This window comes from Coregonus lavaretus (assembly GCF_964263955.1).
Source record: "Coregonus lavaretus genome assembly, contig: HAP1_SCAFFOLD_2847, whole genome shotgun sequence".
NCBI lineage: Eukaryota > Metazoa > Chordata > Actinopteri > Salmoniformes > Salmonidae > Coregonus > Coregonus lavaretus.
The window spans coordinates 22,225-42,500 of NW_028165049.1; the positions used below are offsets into that span (position 1 = coordinate 22,225).

At 41.8% G+C, this 20,276-nt stretch overlaps 1 protein-coding gene across 1 annotated transcript in view; it reads right to left on the reverse strand.

Moving 5' to 3' along the window:
* Positions 1 to 5,864: 5,864 nt before the first annotated feature.
* LOC311116348 (voltage-dependent calcium channel subunit alpha-2/delta-1-like) overlaps positions 5,865 to 20,276 on the reverse strand; it is a gene marked incomplete at its 5' end in the record, with an annotated part of 43,499 nt that continues 29,087 nt past the window's right edge. The window contains 7 exons of the mRNA XM_084191439.1: positions 5,865 to 9,543; positions 12,224 to 12,306; positions 14,768 to 14,880; positions 17,281 to 17,404; positions 17,804 to 17,859; positions 18,173 to 18,225; positions 19,729 to 19,884. Of these exons, the coding sequence (XP_084047565.1) occupies positions 9,421 to 9,543; positions 12,224 to 12,306; positions 14,768 to 14,880; positions 17,281 to 17,404; positions 17,804 to 17,859; positions 18,173 to 18,225; positions 19,729 to 19,884 (708 nt within the window). The remainder of the gene's footprint in view (positions 9,544 to 12,223; positions 12,307 to 14,767; positions 14,881 to 17,280; positions 17,405 to 17,803; positions 17,860 to 18,172; positions 18,226 to 19,728; positions 19,885 to 20,276) is intronic.

The following is a 20,276-nucleotide window of genomic DNA, read 5'->3' on the forward strand; positions in this document are numbered from 1 at the left end:
TCTCTGTCTTTTGTCGGTTGAGGTTTAGAATGTTGCTTTTTCTGCAGCTCTCGACAGCTTCCCACAAAGCTGTTCTCTGAACCTAATATATCTTTGGGTGTCTCTGTGTCATTGTTAGGGGTCTTGATATTCTAGTCAGTATGATTTCATTGTGGGTACTTACGTCTTTGGTTGTCTCAACACATATAGTTTAACACTTCTCAATTGTAGGCATATTTCAAATTACATAGTCTTAAACGATTGACCATATCCCCATTAGCCAGTGTTACAGTTTTTAAGAATAAATGTTATGGTGAATGCATTAGCTCATTCTAAAGGGATTACGTAACAGCCTATCAGCATGTAAATATTGTGCCAACATTTCGTCCCACCAGTGAAGTGCAACTAATAGACTCCATTTAAACAGTGCATTAGGCTTAACTCACCTAAACCACCACCAATGTGCAGTTCCACCATCTCTGTGAAGCTTGGCGGCCATTTTGAATCTGTGTTTCTGTTCACTAGTAATGAAATACATTTGTTTATGCAACCATATTGTGGGGCATCCAGTGACTGCAGTTCCCGTCAGATATGGATCAACACAAAGCTGCAAGCCGAAACTCAGATAACAATGAAAAACACAACACAACCAACCCATAACATAAACTGGAGGGGGCCATCTTGGAAACCAGACACAGAGAGCAGAGCCTCTATCAACGAGTACTTAGTGTCATGTCGAGGTGACCAGAGGCGTCATGCCTATATAGATATTTTTTGTTGTTGTTTCTCTGTAATATTACAAGCTACCTAGCAATTTTATGAAGTTGGCTTTAGCCAGCCCAGATAGGTTCCCAATCTCCCAAACTCATAACTAGCTACCAAGATGCCATTTCAGGCTATCAATCAAGTTAGAGCAGCTAGCTTGTCTAACTACATGTAACTGCCAAAATAAAGGAAACACGAACATAAAGTGTCTTAATAGGGCGTTTGGCCACCAAGAGCCAGAACAGCTTCAATGCACCTTAGCATAGATTCTACAAGTGTTTGGAACTCTATTGGAGGGATGCGACACCATTCTTTCACAATAAATTCCATAACTTTGTGTTTTGTTGATGATGGTGGAAAACGCTGTCTCAGGCGCAGCTCCAGAATCTCCCATAAGTGTTCAATTGGGTTATCTGGTGACTGAGACCGCCATGGCATATGGCTTACATCATTTTCATGGTCATCAAACCATTCTGTGACCACCCGTGCCCTGTGGAGGGGGGCATTGTCATCCTATGGGGGCATAGCCATGGTAGCCAAAATAATGGCCTGCCCAGCATTTTTATACATGACCCAAAATGTTAATTAACTCAGGAACCACACCTGTGTGGAAGAACCTGCTTTGGGATGTTAATTGCTTAATTAACTCAGCACCTGCTTTCAATATACTTTGTATCCCTCATTTACTCAACTGTTTCCATTATCTTGGTAGTTACCTGTATTTTAGCTGGCATGGTTGGTAGACTTTATAAAAGCAAGCAATAACTAACTGTACTAAATAAGACTCACATTCCTTTCATTATTTTACCCAGATTTTAGTAGAGATGCAGAGAATAGTATTACGTTTCTTTAAAAAAAGAACCACCAGTCAGGAGGATACAGACAGCTCAAGAGGTACAGTGGGGAAAAAAATGATTTAGTCAGCCACCAATTGTGCAAGTTCTCCCACTTAAAAAGATGAGAGAGGCCTGTAATTTTCATCATAGGTACACGTCAACTATGACAGACAAAATGAGAATTTTTTTTCCAGAAAATCACATTGTAGGATTTTTTATGAATTTATTTGCAAATTATGGTGGAAAATAAGTATTTGGTCAATAACAAAAGTTTCTCAATACTTTGTTATATACCCTTTGTTGGCAATGACACAGGTCAAACGTTTTCTGTAAGTCTTCACAAGGTTTTCACACACTGTTGCTGGTATTTTGGCCCATTCCTCCATGCAGATCTCCTCTAGAGCAGTGATGTTTTGGGGCTGTCGCTGGGCAACACGGACTTTCAACTCCCTCCAAAGATTTTCTATGGGGTTGAAATCTGGAGACTGGCTAGGCCACTCCAGGACCTTGAAATGCTTCTTACGAAGCCACTCCTTCGTTGCCCGGGCGGTGTGTTTGGGATCATTGTCATGCTGAAAGACCCAGCCACGTTTCATCTTCAATGCCCTTGCTGATGGAAGGAGGTTTTCACTCAAAATCTCACGATACATGGCCCCATTCATTCTTTCCTTTACACGGATCAGTCGTCCTGGTCCCTTTGCAGAAAAACAGCCCCAAAGCATGATGTTTCCACCCCCATGCTTCACAGTAGGTATGGTGTTCTTTGGATGCAACTCAGCATTCTTTGTCCTCCAAACACGACGAGTTGAGGTTTTATCAAAAAGTTATATTTTGGTTTCATCTGACCATATTACATTCTCCCAATCCTCTTCTGGATCATCCAAATGCACTCTAGCAAACTTCAGACGTGCCTGGACATGTACTGGCTTAAGCAGGGGGACACGTCTGGCACTGCAGGATTTGAGTCCCTGGCGGCGTAGTGTGTTACTGATGGTAGGCTTTGTTACTTTGGTCCCAGCTCTCTGCAGGTCATTCACTAGGTCCCCCCGTGTGGTTCTGGGATTTTTGCTCACCGTTCTTGTGATCATTTTGACCCCACGGGGTGAGATCTTGCGTGGAGCCCCAGATCGAGGGAGATTATCAGTGGTCTTGTATGTCTTCCATTTCCTAATAATTGCTCCCACAGTTGATTTCTTCAAACCAAGCTGCTTGCCTATTGCAGATTCAGTCTTCCCAGCCTGGTGCAGGTCTACAATTTTGTTTCTGGTGTCCTTTGACAGCTCTTTGGTCTTGGCCATAGTGGAGTTTGGAGTGTGACTGTTTGAGGTTGTGGACAGGTGTCTTTTATACTGATAACAAGTTCAAACAGGTGCCATTAATACAGGTAACGAGTGGAGGACAGAGGAGCCTCTTAAAGAAGAAGTTACAGGTCTGTGAGAGCCAGAAATCTTGCTTGTTTGTAGGTGACCAAATACTTATTTTCCACCATAATTTGCAAATAAATTCATAAAAAATCCTACAATGTGATTTTCTGGATTTTTTTTCCTCATTTTGTCTGTCATAGTTGACGTGTACCTATGATTAAAATTACAGGCCTCTCTCATCTTTTTAAGTGGGAGAACTTGCACAATTGGTGGCTGACTAAATACTTTTTTCCCCCACTGTATATGCTGAGATATGCAGAAAAATAGACATATTTTTAACATAGAATTAAGCATACTGATTATGTCTCTCGATTGAATGAAAAAAGTTATTTCAGGTATTTGAAAAATCCCAAATTCTCCAACTTCCGGACAGGGGGACTAGCCCCCCTTCCACCCCCCAGTCATCCTCACGTACTTTGTGCCCCCTCAGATTTTTGTGGTGCATGACACCCCTGGGGGTGACCACTCATCCATATCTGGCTTAAAAAACACTTTCTGAAGAAACTCTACCCGGGAAGTGGAGTCCAAATAGAAGTACGGTACTCTCACAAAACCCATGACATGCAGATGCAGCATAACCCAAAAGCAAGTTTTGGTAACACTTACCCATCCAGATATAATGCTTTATAACTTTGTATAAGCATGTGTGAACCTTGTCTTATAACAAGGCTTATAATATGTTAGGTGTCTCTATATCGGGGGTCAGCAGCAGGCCAAAACCGGCCTGCGGGGGGTTTAGTTTTGGGTCAAAAAATACTAAAATCACCAGGAATTGAGCTAAAGAGACATATGTGATCGTGTCTCAATGTAATCCAGGTATGAAATGATTGTTATTTTCAAATACAACCTTTTTTGGGGATTAGTTGTGGTCAATTTGCAGTGTACGCATTTCTATAATTATGTTCTGACTCCCCGAACATCCGCTCCGACAAAAATGAGCTGTGGCTATATGTAGTTGCCTACCCCTGCTCTATATGTTACATTTTCAACTGTCTTAAACTGACATTATAAAAGGGGTCATACATGCTCATGACAAGTCCTACAATGTATTATAATGCATTATAACTGGATGATTTAGGTAAATTGTTACCCATTTTTTAGCAAGGAACACAAGCATCTATTTACTAAAACATATTCCAGTGAAAGAGTAGAGACTGCAGACTGAGCATGCAGTCTAGTTTGAAATATAGGTCAAGGGATTGGATGTGTCACGTGTCAAAAGGTCAGCCAAAATGTGAAGTGATATGTCCAATGAACGTTTGCCAACTAACGTTATGGGACTCTACTCAGCTCTACCATTTGCTGCTGAAAGCTATGGCATTTCACTGCCGAGTTTGACCTTCACTACGCCCTACTACAGACTCTATACAATGTTTATCATTTATCTTTATAGTTTATGATATTATTATGACTTCTTACAAAGAGATAATAAGGGAACGACTGAGAGCTTTGGTCGTAATTGTTATGGTCAATTTCCTGCTCGGGGTCTGTAAAATATGTAATTTCATATTATTGCTCTCCGCTTAGTCATTTCCACAGCTGTGCTACCAATAATAAAGACTGCTTTATTAATCATAAATACTAAAGGCATTGTAATTGGACTCATTAAAATGTCCCTTAGCACCAGAGAGACTTAAGTGTTCCTTCATGGGGCCTGCAGTATATCATACAGCATAAGGGACAATTTTAACGTTGATCATAAAGAGTAAAAAGAGCATGTAGTCCGTCTTTGGGGAGCTGTGAGGGAGTATGTGGCTAAGGATGTGGACTTGACAGCAGCTGGTTTCAGGTTCAAGTCCAAGAAGGACCTCTGCTACCGACTAAGTCAATTTACATTCGATAAACATACTGTCGGAGAAGGGGGGATGAAACTGTACCTGAAAAAGCTGGAGCTCTCCATTCTTCCTAAATGTGTCCGCTAAGCAAATTCAATGTCATAACCGCAGAGATATATAGATACTCTTCACTTTCACTTCCTGGATGTTGTTGTTGGCCCGGCTTCAATTCTCATAGCTGATTGGCCGGTGGGAGTCACTGGGGGACACTGGGATAGCAGACTGCAGCTTCTTTCAGTTTCTCACACACATTTCGTGGGGAAAAGTGGGAAATGTGTTTTGGCAACATGACAATAACAGTAATTCAATCTGTATTGGGGAGGAAAGGGCCCAGAACTGCAAGAAGACACCATGCAACAGATAATAATGAGAAAGTTTTATTCTGAATATACTGTATTTGCACATGAATAAACATTTTCCAGGATTATAAACATTATTATTTTATTTCTTTTGGCCGAGATTAATAACAGTATTATACAAATGTATACATGACTGATTCGGGCGAATCAAGTTCCACAAAAGTGTAACATCTTAGAAGCACAATCAAGGGAGATTGACGGGGAGGCCCACCAATAGCCTGCCAAAAGGGCGGCTGGCAAGGGGAGATTGGTTGACAGGTCCACCAATGGTCTGCCATGAAAACGCTGGCAGAGAAAGATTGAGGGGCAGTCCCACCAATAGTCTGACATAGTGCGGCAGGCATGGGACACTCCCCTTAAAACACACACTGAGCATTCTTGAGAAAAGAGTTCAGAAAAAGCATAACCCACACAATCCACACAGAGAGCACCACAGCACCGAAAAACACTTCCAATCACTTTGCTAATATGTTATTCCTGAGGTGACAGCATCTGATTTTAGCACTTAGAGTGGCATGGAATAACCCAACACCATTTCCCAAGAGTCTGGTATTGAATGTGACAACCTGTGATGAGAGGAAAAAAATATGTATTGTCACATACACCAGATAGGTGCAGTGAAATGAGTTGTTTTACAGGGTCAGCCATAATAGTGTGGCCCCCTTGGAGCAAATTGGGTTAGGTGCCTTGCTCAAGGGCAAATTGACAGATTTTTCACCTTGTCAGCTCGGGTATTCGAACCAGTGACAACACGATGCCCAGTTAGTGTAACATCCAATTGGTTCAAAGAAGATAACCAATCAAACGAGTGTGCACTGCATTTTAAACATCACACCAGCCAACAGGGGTTCCTCTACTGAGCTCACTCAGACCAGGGTGGTACCAAATGCTGTCTCCTCAAGAGAAAGGCAGTAGAAGCTGTATCGTTATCATATCATGAACAAACACCCGACAAACCCACAGTATAATGCTTTCCATCCCAACGTTACACACCAAAGCAGGAACACACAGAGGATAATTTATCTCATTGCCTGCCACTGATATCATGGCATTATCATGCAGCACAGGGAAAATAGATAGGAGATTTGCATTTATTCAATCTTAAACATTGCATAAACGTTAGTAATAGGTTTCTCTGTAAACAGAGAAAGAGAGTCCTATGGCACTTGATATTCTTGAGTGTTCGTTGATATTGAGGATCTTAAATACTAGTATGTTAGTTTCACCACAGAACATTGAAACAACCAATACGGGACACTAAACGGCACCTCAGACCACTCGTATAGTTTCGGACATGACAGAAGTCTGCCTTGGTGATGGTGCTCTAGTTTCACCTCATAACATATGGGCAAATAATTATAGCTTAAGGCTGGGATCATAACAAAAGTCCCCTTCCCCTTCTGTGTAGAGAGAAATGGAAAAAGCCCAGATGGATTTTATTCTGGGTGACGTAAGAACGCTTTTGTAATTATAACTTACGCAACGATAATGAGGTGGGGGAGAGGGAGGGAGAGAAGTATTACAATGGCACTAGAGACCACACAGCGTAATCATGTGGTTTCCCAATTCTACACTGAATTGACTATGTGGTTTCCTGAGTCCATATGCCTCTGTTTTCAATGAAAACGATGCGTGAATGTTTCTGACATTACCCCAGGGCTCCTTTAAAGTCACTGTTTTGGCGGCAGTTTGCATCTTCCTTTACAGCAATTAATTCAATTAAGTATTACTAATATTAGTCTTAAGTGAGTTATCGGAAACTATGATTGTCGATTGTTATCTGAATCCATTGTCTGAAATGATCTTTGTTAGCTTTTAAGAGGTAAATTCAGTGCCAGGAACTCCCCCATATTTGCTCTATAACAGATCAGTAACATTAAACGACTATATCAGATCACGCCCCAGTCGAATTAGCTGAATTGCATCCCCCAAAAAAACATATTTATTTTTTAAAGCACAGCATATCTACCATGTCCCTCTTTTGAACCATGTTCAAAAATACAACAAATACAATCAATTTAGAGAGGAATTGTTGATATTCTGACATGATAATAAAACCTGTTTTCTACAATGTTGAATAAAAAAACGTAACCTTACGTTCCTTTCACTCAAAGTTATTCCACAGCATAATAATTTGGCGAGGATGATTGACGGGTCCAGATTTGGTCCTGAATAAAATGAGGCACATTTCTGTTATTTCTTATGTATTTTGGCAGCTGTTCTTGTGGAGGAATGAGTAAGCAGGTGTATAACATAGTATAGTACACTCAGAAAGACAGTATCCAATTGTCAATCTGTCTTGATGATGAGACACAACAGATCTTAACTATGTGTCAAAATCTCTAATTTGTAAAGTTATTAAAGTACTAGAACCACAATGCACACAAAAACTAAGAAAAAACAACAGGACTGATATCCACACTGATATGAATAAATTTAGATTAGATTGTATTGATACAAATTCTCACTAGGTCTTAAGGGGGAAATTCACTTTGCAACGAGGTGCAATTGTTTTTGATTTGAGGAATAGTTATCTTCAATAGCGGGCAAAACATTGTGAGAAAGACAGATTCTAGTTGCAAGTCACGTATTCAACGATACTGAAATCAAGAAGTGACACATTAGCAAGCACAAGTATACTGTCATGTACCAAAGTCTACATTTCCTACATCCCTCCAATTCTTTCTCAAATCAAAAACAGTGGCGAGTGGCGCAGTGGTCTAAGGCACTGCATCGCAGTGCTAGCTGTGTCACTAGGAATCCAGGCTCGAATCCAGGTTCGAATCCAGGCTCTGTCGTAGCTGGCCGCGACCGGGAGACCCATGGGGCGGCGCACAAGTCGTCCAGGGTAGGGGAGGGAATGGCCGGCAGGGATGTAGCTCAGTTGGTAGAGCATAGCGTTTGCAACGCCAGGGTTGTGGGTTCGATTCCCATGGGGGGCCAGTATGAAAAATAAAAAAATTAAAAATAAATCATGTATGGACTCACTAACTGTAAGTCGCTCTGGATAAGAGCGTCTGCTAAATGACTTAAATGTAAAATGTTATATCCATTGCATTGAAATCAATCAAAAAAGAATGGCAATAAAGCCAACATAACACAGTAGCATGCAGCTATACCCTTCATCCTAACAAGAAACTAAAACAAACTTAAATATTCAAATAAAAACCAAACACATCAAGTTTTCTTCAGGTCAGTAGCCACACAGTCAAATAAATAGAGCTAAAGGGGTTGTCTGACTAAGAATCAACATGGCACTAGAGATTACACCAATGAGCGCACTAGAGGCCAGCCGGGGTGCCCTGATTGGTCAACTGCACTTTGGCAATGATGGTTAGTTAAGAGGGACCAGATACTGACATTGACCATTTGTGGTCAGGGTTGAGAAGTGGTTGACCGCAAACAGATAGGGATCTATCATTTCAAACTGGGGTTAGTAAGTGGAGGTAAAAAGGTTAATATGTGAACACATGTCTGTGAAGGAATATGATCGTCGTACACCACATCTATACAAGAGGACAGCAGTGTGAATGTAAATGTGTTGCTACTTTTAAATGGGGGTTGAAACAAACAGAATAATGCCAACAGCACCCCAATGTAAAATAAAAAACGGTCTGATTTCTGACTTCCTATTGAACATATTTGTGTCTCTTACTGCAACTTGAACAAAACAAACAAACATTTCAATACTGAGTAACAAGCCACTGCAAAACGCTTTTAAATAAATAAATAATTGGGACGGTTGCGAAGGGCAGCACTGTTTCTGGCAGTGTTGAATAGAAATCTATGGGGTTCTCTTTTAGAAGGGCACATCACAAAAAGCCAAACTGAACCTAAAAGGAACCCAAAAAGAAGAGGCAGTCCTTCCACTTTCCCCCTGGCACTGTAAGGCAGTCCAACCTGTAGCATTTGCAGGGTTGTCATCGTCAAGCCAAACAAAGGTCAAAGTTCACCACTCAATCACCTCGATTCCCCTAAGCTCAGATGGCTGGCGGGGAAAAGTCAGGGGTCAGGGATGAAAGTTCTCGCTTAGAATAATTTTTTTAACGTCCCACCGACGTTAGTTTTCCTCACTTTCTCCCACCCCCGGGTGAAGAAATGTAACGAAACCCTTGAAAAACGCAAATATCACAAAAGAAATTCTGTCAGGATGTGGTTTCGGATGTTGTTTTGTTTTAGAGTTCAGCGTTTTGAGGCGGCGTTGCATGCTGGTTGCCGGAGGTCACGAGGGGACGGCGTGGTGCGTGGAGCTGGCCAGGAGCCAGAGCAGGGTTAGCTGCAGCGCCACCATGGCCAACAGGGACGGGCTCAGAGCGGACGCCCCACCACAGTCAAAGTCCTCCTCCTGTGACCACGGCAACAAGTGGGGAGGAAGAAGGTGGCAGGGGGACAAGTTAGTGACAGACACAACCAAGTTGATGACCTTCTGACCCTGCTGACTAAAAGGAAATGGGTTGAATAGGGGTACAGCTGCCCAGTATGTCTTACATGTCTTACGTATTCATAAAGCTATGTGTGATGACTGAATATAGCAAGGTATAATGGTACTAGACTGCATATTCACACTGAATAGAGAATGGAGTATCTATGGAATAATTGTAATCTGAGTATGGAATAATCCATGTCTGATAATCTGATGTCTGATAATCTGATGTCTGATAATCTGATGTCTGATAATCTGTACAGCTCTATTGAGTGGAACGTATTAACAAAACATATTTTCAGATAGCTCAAATATATATATATTTTATATATAGCTCAAAAAAATTAAGGGAACACTAAAATAACACATCCTAGATCTGAATGAATGAAATAATCTTATTAAATACTTTTTTCTTTACATAGTTGAATGTGCTGACAACAAAATCACTCAAAAATTATCAATGGAAATCAAATTTATCAACCCATGGAGGTCTGGATTTGGAGTCGCCCTCAAAATTAAAGTGGAAAACCACACTACAGGCTGATCCAACTTTGATGTAATGTCCTTAAAACAAGTCAAAATGAGGCTCAGTAGTGTGTGTGGCCTCCACGTGCCTGTATGACCTCCCTACAATGCCTGGGCATGCTTCTGATGAGGTGGCGTATGGTCTCCTGAGGGATCTCCTCCCAGACCTGGACTAAAGCATCCGCCAACTCCTGGACAGTCTGTGGTGCAACGTGGCGTTGGTGGATGGAGCGAGACATGATGTCCCAGATGTGCTCAATTGGATTCAGGTCTGGGGAACGGGCGGGCCAGTCCATAGCATCAATGCCTTCCTCTTGCAGGAACTGCTGACACACTCCAGCCACATGAGGTCTAGCATTGTCTTGTATTAGGAGGAACCCAGGGCCAACCGCACCAGCATATGGTCTCACAAGGGGTCTGAGGTCATTTTGCAGGGCTCTGGCAGTGCTCCTCCTGCTCCTCCTTGCACAAAGGCGGAGGTAGCAGTCCTGCTGCTGGGTTGTTGCCCTCCTACGGCCTCCTCCACGTCTCCTGATGTACTGGCCTGTCTCCTGGTAGCGCCTCCATGCTCTGGACACTACGCTGACAGACACAGCAAACCTTCTTGCCACAGCTCGCATTGATGTGCCATCCTGGATGAGCTGCACTACCTGAGCCACTTGTGTGGGTTGTAGACTCCGTCTCATGCTACCACTAGAGTGAAAGCACCGCCAGCATTCAAAAGTGACCAAAACATCAGCCAGGAATCATAGGAACTGAGAAGTGGTATGTGGTCACCACCTGCAAAACCAGTCCTTTATTGGGGGTGTCTTGCTAATTGCCTATAATTTCCACCTGCTGTCTATTCCATTTGCACAACAGCATGTGAAATTTATTGTCAATCAGTGTTGCTTCCTAAGTGGACAGTTTGATTTCACAGAAGTGTGATTGACTTGGAGTTACATTGTGTTGTTTAAGTGTTCCCTTCATTTTTTTGAGCAGTGTAATTTGCTATATCATAAAATAAATAATCATTTGTTACAGAGAAATTAGGAAACAAGGAGCTGCGTTAGCTACCATCTAGATTAGTAAACACATGTCAGTAGACAAACACAAGAACCAGATAAAGAGAGATGGACAGAAATAGAGATGGGGAGAGAGATTTAAAGAGAGAGAGATAGATATAGAAAGAGAGTAAAAAAGAGAGATTGAGAAAGAGATAAAAAGAAAAGAAGCATAGAGAGAGAGAAAAAAAGAGAGAGAGAGTGCTTGATGGGACTGACCCGAGACAGCACATGAACAGTGGCAGCAGTAACATGAGCAGAGAGGAGGCCAATGGAGAGCCAGCGCTCGTCCGGCACATGTGCTCATCCTAACCATCAACAGCCAATCAAAGAGCAGGAAAGAAACAGAGAGAAAGAGAAAGTCATGCAGCAAACATTCCACAGTTAGCAGTTAGAAAGTCCATGTGCAAAGAACGGAGAAAACTGAACACTTTGTGGAAACGTGAAGAGATAGAAACAGAGAGAAGCATCTAAATAGGAGGAAGGTGTATGTGTGTGTGTGTGTGTGTGTGTGTGTGTGTGTGTGTGTGTGTGTGTGTGTGTGTGTGTGTGTGTGTGTGTGTGTGTGTGTGTGTGTGTGTGTGTGTGTGTGTGTATGTGTGTATGTGTGTATGTGTGTAGGAGAAAGAGAAAGAGTGCAAGCATAAGAAGTTAACACCATCATGAAAACTTTGAGAAACCAAAAGGTTTTGCCACTGGGACAAACCAAAGCATTAAAGCGCAGAGATTTCACACACAAAGGATTTTAGTCGTTAACAGTACATATTTGCTTACTCTTGAACCATACAGTGCATTATGTAAATACCAGCCAATCAGTTGTATTTGTGTGGGAAATCTCTGCACATATAGTAACCTAAAGAGGCAGCCATTTTGAGTAAAATATGGAAAATTATCAAGAGAAAATGATGCACAAAGAGAAAAGCACATGCATTGTGAAAACATATTAGTGTATTGAGAGTTTGAGTTCGTGACGTTAAATTTGACGTTTGCCATTTTTAAACACAGAGGATGACAAAATAATAACGGTGACTTACCCTCTCGTTGTTATCGAAACAGGCATCTGGACCTTTCCGGAACCTTGGTTTCTCAGCCATTTCACATGGGTCTGGTCCCTCAGCTACATCAACCCATTCAGGAAATAAACCATTTGTTTTGGTAGCTCAGTTGGTTAGAATATATACTGAACAAAAATCGAAACGCAACATGTAAAGTGTTGGTCCTATGTTTCATGAGCTGAAATAAAAATGTTTTATATTATTATTTTCCATACACACAAAAAGCTTATTTCTCTCAAATGTTGTGCACAAATTTGTTTACATCCCTGTTAGTGAGCATTTATCTTCTGCCAAGATAATCTATCCACCTGACAGATGTGGCATATCAAGAAGCTGATGAAACAGCATGATCATTATGCAGGTGCTGGGTCAATAAAAGGCCACTCTAAAATGTGCAGTTTTGTCACACAACACAATGCCACAGATGTCTCAAGTTTTGAGGGAGCGTGCAATTGGCATGATGACTGCAGGAATGTCCACCAGGGCTGTTGCCAGATAATTGAAGGTTCATTTATCTACCATAAGCCGCCTCCAACGTCATTTTAGAGAACTTGGCAGTACGTCCAACCGGCCTCACAACCGCAGACCACGTGTAACCACGCCAGCCCAGGACCTCTACATCCTGCTTCTCCACCTGCGGGATCGTCTGAGATCAGCTGATGAAACTGTGGGTTTGCACAACCAAATAATTTCTGCACAAACGATCAGAAACCGTCTCAGGGAAACTAATCTGCGTGCTTGTCGTCCTCACCAGGGTCTTGACCTGACTGCAGTTTGGCGTCGTAACCGACTTCAGTGGGCAAAGGCTAACCTTCGATGGCCACTGGCACGCTGGAGAAGTGTGCCCTTCACAGATGAATCCCGGTTTCAACTGTACTGGGCAGATAGCAGACTGATGTTTGCTGATGTCAACAATGTGAACAGAGTGCCCCAATGGTGGGGTTATGGTATGGGCAGGCATAAGCTACGCACAACGAGCACAACTGCATTTTATCGATGTCAATTTGAATGCACAGAGATGACATGACGAGATCCTGAGGCCCGTTGTCGTGCCGTTCATCCGCCACCATCACCTCATGTTTCAGCATGATAATGTATGGCCCCATGTCGCAAGGATCTGTACACGATTTCTGGAATGCTCTGGATCGACTTGTACGACAGTGTCTTCCAGTTCCCGCCAATATCCAGCAACTTCGCAGCCATTGAAGAGGAGTGGAACAACATTCCACAGGCCACAATCAACAGCCTGATCAACTCTATGCGAAGGAAATGTGTTGCGCTGCTTGAGGCAAATGGTGGTCACACCAGATACTGACTGGTTTTCTGATCCACGCCCCTACTTTTCTTTTTCTTTTTAAGTGTATCTGTGACCAAGAGATGCATATCGCTATTCCTAGTCATGTGAAATCCATAGATTAGGGTCTAATGCATGAATTTCAATTGACTGATTTCCTTATATGAACTGTAACTCAGTAAGATCTTTTAAATTGTTGCATATTGCGTTTATATTTTTTTTCAGTGTAGTTCTTGCATCACCAGATATTGTGGGCACAGAATTAAACAGAACACTATTAGATTGTATCTCTATGGCTGTGGGTTTCCCACATGGTGGCCACACATACCGAATCAATATCACTAAGAGCCAACTTGGATAGAACTGGATGAAAGCAACTAGTAAATTACCAAATCAAATTAAATATCAAGCCATAACATTCATCTAAATGTGAAAGAACAAAAGGAACAGATGCTTTCAGAATGAAAATACACGTTATTTCGGGAGCAAATCAAATAGCCTCTTCTGAAACCCTTTTGGCTGCCATTTTGAATTGATGTGAATTTTCATTAGGCTCTTTCCATAATTGGCCACTGCCCTGGTGTCTTGGAGGGGATATGATGGATTTGTTCGTAAGCCTTTCAGAGTGGATTAGCCTTCGCTATCATCTGCCACAGAGAGAGAGAGGAGACAGTCAGTACAGGTCTGAGTTTGGTTCATCTGCCACAGAGAGAGAGAGAGAGAGAGAGAGAGAGAGAGAGAGAGAGAGAGAGAGAGAGAGAGAGAGAGAGAGAGAGAGAGAGAGAGAGAGAGAGAGAGAGAGAGAGAGAGAGAGAGAGAGAGAGAGAGAGAGAGAGAGAGAGAGAGAGAGAGAGAGAGAGAGAGAGAGAGAGAGAGAGTCAGTACAGGTCTGAGGTTGGGTCCAAATGCCCAAATCTTCACTTAGCCACAGAGGAAGTTCTGATCTGTTTTGTACTCTGCTTGTAAAAGCCAAGAATATAGGGATCAACTGCTAGTAGGATAAAAAAACAGTACAACTTACTTTTACAACTGTACACCTCTTAAGAATTAAATGAATAATAATCTGGTTCGTTGTGATTATTTTAAGAAGAGTTACTGTATATACAAAGACCAGTAAACTACAACTAACATACTGTAAGTAGTACAAATGAACTATACAACAACATTAGATATTAATATATTACTACTACTAACTTTAGTGCTCTATTGACCATATGTTTAAAGGATACAAGGCTGCTCGGCCTGTATTAAGGGCTTGGGGTCACATGACATGCAGGTGAGTTTGGCGTCGGCGATGACAAACACCAGGTTGGTCTTCCACAGCTTCTCAGCATGGAACATCCTGGATCGAGACAGAGACGAGACACAGAGGAGACGCTGTGAGACAGTCTGGGATTATGAAAGACTGGGAACTACAATACTAGGGTTGCAAAATTCTGAAACTTTCCCTAATATTTACATGTTTTCCAGAAATCCCGGTTGGAAGATTCCCGGAATCAAATTTTATATCATATTTCAAGTGAAATACCCTTATGTTCCAAGGAAAACATAAGTGTCTGAATGAATTGAGTCTACCAACCAAACATGAGCTGCATCCTACCTTGAAGGGTCGGCGTGCGGGCAACACTGTCTGCTTATATATGGTCCAAGCTCTAGTCTTAAATTACACCGGCCTCAGACCATGGCAGACCATAGCGGAAACACGCGCCGGCAGTTTTGAGTTTAGACAAAAATTGACCTTCTTTATGGTGGTCGTTAAATGGCGACGTGTGCAAAGCTAATGCACAGCAACACAGTGCGGCAGGCAACCCATTAGACAGCACGAGGGGGCCTTAAAACAGCAAACGCACCGCCAAGATGGTGGTCTGCCTTGCAGCATGGTCACTCCACCTCACCTTTAAGGCATGTGGAGTTTACTACCTCCTCGGCCCAGGGGACTCCATTTTGTCATTTGAGTTGCTGGTTTTATTCGGTTGAGTGCAATGCACTAGCAGCACTAGCAGCACTAGCAGAGCACACCAAGACTATATAACAAGAGCACTTTCTAATGAAATTGCACGCAACCTGTGTGAAGAGGTTGTTTGTAGTCTCAGTGACTTAGTTATGTGGTGGGGAGGAGGGAATGAAGGTGCTTGTATTCAATTGAGGGACTCCGATTCCCAAGATTCTTTGCATCCAACATTCAACCCATTGTGCACTAGTAGTACACTACCACATTACCATTTCAGATGTATCCACAGTCATTAAAACCAATTGTATGGCAGCAACATCTTTAGATAGGATCCTATGCCCTGTTATTGGAACTGAACTGTCAGAGGTAATGTGGGTCAAGCACATTCCACTGTCTTGAATATGCACTGCTGGTTTAGAGCAGGCATGATAGCAATAAGCCAGTGCCTCAGCCTTTTCCCTTCTGAGCCACATATAATAATTCCTTCTATTGAGGTAGAGTTGTACTTGGCTCTTGGTGGGTTCATATATAATAAGTGTGATGAGCAATGATCCCTCAAATTTATTTCGGCACTGAGCAAATTTCAGGTCTGCTCAGCGCAAACTTTCTGTGCAACTTCTGGTGTGTATTTACTGTGAACACTGAGGCTGTACCCACTTTAAGTTACAGTTATAACAGTGGCCAAGTAGGCTACTGTGACTATTTATCATAATGTAGGCCTACCAGAGTGGCCTACCATCAAAAACAATGGAGAAAATGCATCCCATAACATTTTAACATGGAAATAGCTGTTCTATGATTCAGCCTACAGTAGCAGCCAATGTGTGGTGTTCAATGTAGGCCTACTAACCATGAGACTTTGGAGAGAAAAGAAACATGCAGGACTTGACATTAACCTGTTTATCCACTTGTCCTTCGAACAAGGAGGTGACTGAAAATGTGTTGTTTGATGCAAGAATCCACTTTACAAAATAAAATGCATTATTATTCCCATACCATTATTACAGAGAATCAGACAAATTAAGCTACCCTCTGCCTATTGGCTTCCTAGCTTATTCAAGACCTTCTCTGCCCTTTTAAGAAAATAAAAAAGCTCTTTACCTGACTTGCTTTTCAAAAATGGCTAGAAATGCAAACGTTTTGTGCTCTTGTAGGAATATGAACAACTGTGCAAATGTGGCTACATGCAGCTCTCGCTTTGTTCTCAAAACAAGCGCATCTACTCACGACCTCTCATGCTGTAAACACAGTCCAGTTGAAAGTGAATGGCACAGATCCATATATGGCAATGGTCTATTTGCACATAGGCCTACTGCAGCTCTGATTGGTTATGCCGCACCATGGAATAGAGTGTGGAGTATGGGCCTGAGTCGTGCCTGTCAATGCAATAGAATCCTACTCCAATGCACTTCCTACAAGAAAATCTCTTGCATAGTTAGTTTTGCTTCGGTATGTTGCATTGAAAGTGGCCAGAATTGCGTTGAGTTGATCACAATTCCCACAGAGGGAAACATTGATAGTGTTAACTAAAAGGGAAAACTAGAATGTTGTGTGAAGTTCAATCTCGTGCGGGGGAGCTGTGCGCCCCCTAGAGGGAACATTGTTGATGAGATTTTACCAAGGTTATGTTCAGCTGGGTACGCCATACCAAAACGTTTTGCAATGGAAAATGGAATTCTATGTTGCTATTGGACAAGTTTAGGTAGTGCCTACAAATTTCTAAACATTTTCTCCCTACTACAAAGGACCATGGAGTGTGTAAAGTAGGTTGCAGTGACTGACAGCTCTCACCTGGAGCAGTTTTCACAGTCTAGCGTTCCTCTGAAGGACTTTTCGTCGTTGTCATAGAAGTACTGAGTCTGCTCTGTGATACAGCTCTCCTTGGACATGTCAGGTATTTCGTCATCGGTGTCCGCTGTGGAACACACAGCACACACACACACAAATGGAACACACGCACACACCACACACGCACACACACACAAACATTGTCATGGGTTATGTCCATAGAACACACTGAGAAGACAAATTACTGTTCAGTTGCCCTGGTAGCCAAAACATACAGAAATCCATCTACATTTGAACATTATTATTTCTCAATTAATATTCCTGGCATAGCTCATCATTGCTTGATGAATAACTTGCCATGCTCTGAGAATACCATAATTACTTTCATAACAACAACGCCAATACTTTTTATTAAGGGCCCGTCATGCTAAATAGAAAAGGGCATTTTATTACAACGTAATTTTTAATGAGATCATACTTAAAAACCTAATTTTAAAAAATGTCTCAGAAGAGTTGGGAATCTCACCTGCGTGCAGGAAATTAGGGAACGTTATGCTAACCAACAACTGCTGTAGTATCGACCTAGGGAATCAAAGTACACAAATGATTACTGGGTACCTCTTAACAGATCATTCAACAAATCTTCTGTCCATGACAGAATAAATACTCACATACCATCACAACCAACATTTCTTACAGATTTTATTGGCTTACATTTCATAATCAAAAAGCCTTCATGTGGAAAAATATGACAATGCGTTAGCCTCCCTGTAAACAAAGTTAATCCTGAATAATTTTATTGGACATAATTTAAGACACACAGCTAATGAAATCAGGACAGGGAACCCCCATCTGCACTGGGAACAGTGTTAAAGAACCAAGAGTTGGGTCTCACCAGGCTGCTGCTGATGCTAACCATCCAATGTTCAAAATGTCTGCTATGGTGGGCTGCAAGGGACAAAAAGGTTGGGTATTACAAAACACATTAAAAAACATATTTTCACAAGGTGAAAGCCAAGCGTAACTTCAGGTAATCTAAACAACTCCCAATAACTAAATATTCCATTTAAAACCACACATTTTGAACCTGGGCTTAAACCTTATGTAAACATCCTGATTGTGCTGGCAAAGCAAGACTCGAGCCGAGGCATTTGCCAAGTTCGCGGACACCGACTCCGATCCAGACAAGATTTTGGGAGGGAATTAGCACAGAGCCCACCACAACAGATGCTAGTGTAAATCTACAAAGTGAAAAGGAACAACAAGCAGGTTGTGGTTTGAAGGAAAGAACAGCCATGTTGTTTTGATTATGATTAGCATGCAATGCTCTGGTCTAGTGACTCAGGCCTGTGTCCATTCTTTCCATGTTGATAGAGTTTAGTCATCAACCATGTTAAAAGTAATATCAAAGTCATATCAAAAGCTATTATCTACATTTGTCATCAACAGCTATATCTTTGATCTAAATTTGTAGTCAAAATCTATTTGTGAGTAACGATGAAAATGTAGATCAAAGTCTACAAAGATTCTGTGTGTTAATTGATACAAATGTATGATACAAATCTACATCGACCTAAATCGTTCTGTAAATGACTTTAAATTAAAGTGATAGTTCACTCCAAAATTGATGTTTGTCAGAAGTTTACAGACCACAAAAGTGGTGTAATTTTGGTTGTATAGATCAAGCTATAGATGTGCTACCTTAATTTGATCAATATTTTGTTGCAGAGAATTTTCCAGTGCAGTAGGAATGAAAACTTGTAGTGTATTCAAGGTTTATAAAGGCTTCTAAAGTTAGTAATTTCTACTTTAACATTTCTGACTTGATTTGCCCTAACGAAAAAAGTATTAACCACTACAAAAATTACAATTAATTATAATACACATAAAAATTCACATTTCCTGTTGCTGCATAATTATTTTCCTGCTGCAAGAAACTGGTCAAATTAAGATAGTACATCTGTATATACCTTAAATTAGATTGTGCGCATCTTTCCCATTAGTTTGAGGCAAATAGCCAGATCTACACAACAAATGGCTTTAGACATGGACTTATCACCTTATCAAATAGCCCGATCTACACGACAAATAGCTTGAGACATATCACCTTGATCTTAGACTACGTTTGACGTCTAAAAACATCTGACAAGTTTGATTTTAGAGTGAACCATCACTTTAAAATCCAATTCTATCGCTTGTTATTCACAAAGTGAACTACCCCTTTAAGATCCCATATACAACAGCTTCAAAATAGTCTTAGAGCTCCCGAACACTTATTGCACTCCAAGTGTTACCCAAAGACATTACTCTGACTAACTGCTCAAACTGCTCTTACTCGTTACCCCGCGTTTCCCCTAATCCGTCTAATCTGTATTTATGGTTATTTATGGTCCTCTGGTGACGGTGTGTGTGTGTGTGTGTGTGTGTGTGTCTCTGGCTTATGTAACTCACCGCGTAGACTGAGCGCAGGCCCGCCGCGGACCCCTTGCTCTCCCTCTTGGGGTCGCAGACCGACTGGTAGTCGTACGTCTTGTTGAGCGTGAACAGAGACATGTTGACCAGGTTGACCATGAGGATAGGGTCGATCATCCCGAAGAACTGGCCGATCTGGAGGGAGGGGGGGGTAGGAAGGAGATGTGCAAGCACAATGCACATGTAAGTGCACATGAACACACACAGACAAACACAGATTTACGCAGATACATTGGACGCACACACACACAACACACACACACAACACACACACATCTGTGAGTTCCCAGTGCCCATATAAACATTTATAATAGACTACTAGACAGTATAAAAATAAATACAAATTTAGGGGCAGTGAAATGTGTTATTCTACAGGGTCAGCCATAGTGGTACGTTGCCCCTGGAGCAAATTAAGGTTACGTTCCTTGCTCAAGGGCACATCGACAGGTTTTTCACCTTGTTGGTTCGGGTATTTGAACCAGCCACCTTTCGGTTACTGGCCCAAAGCTCTACCCACTAGAATACCT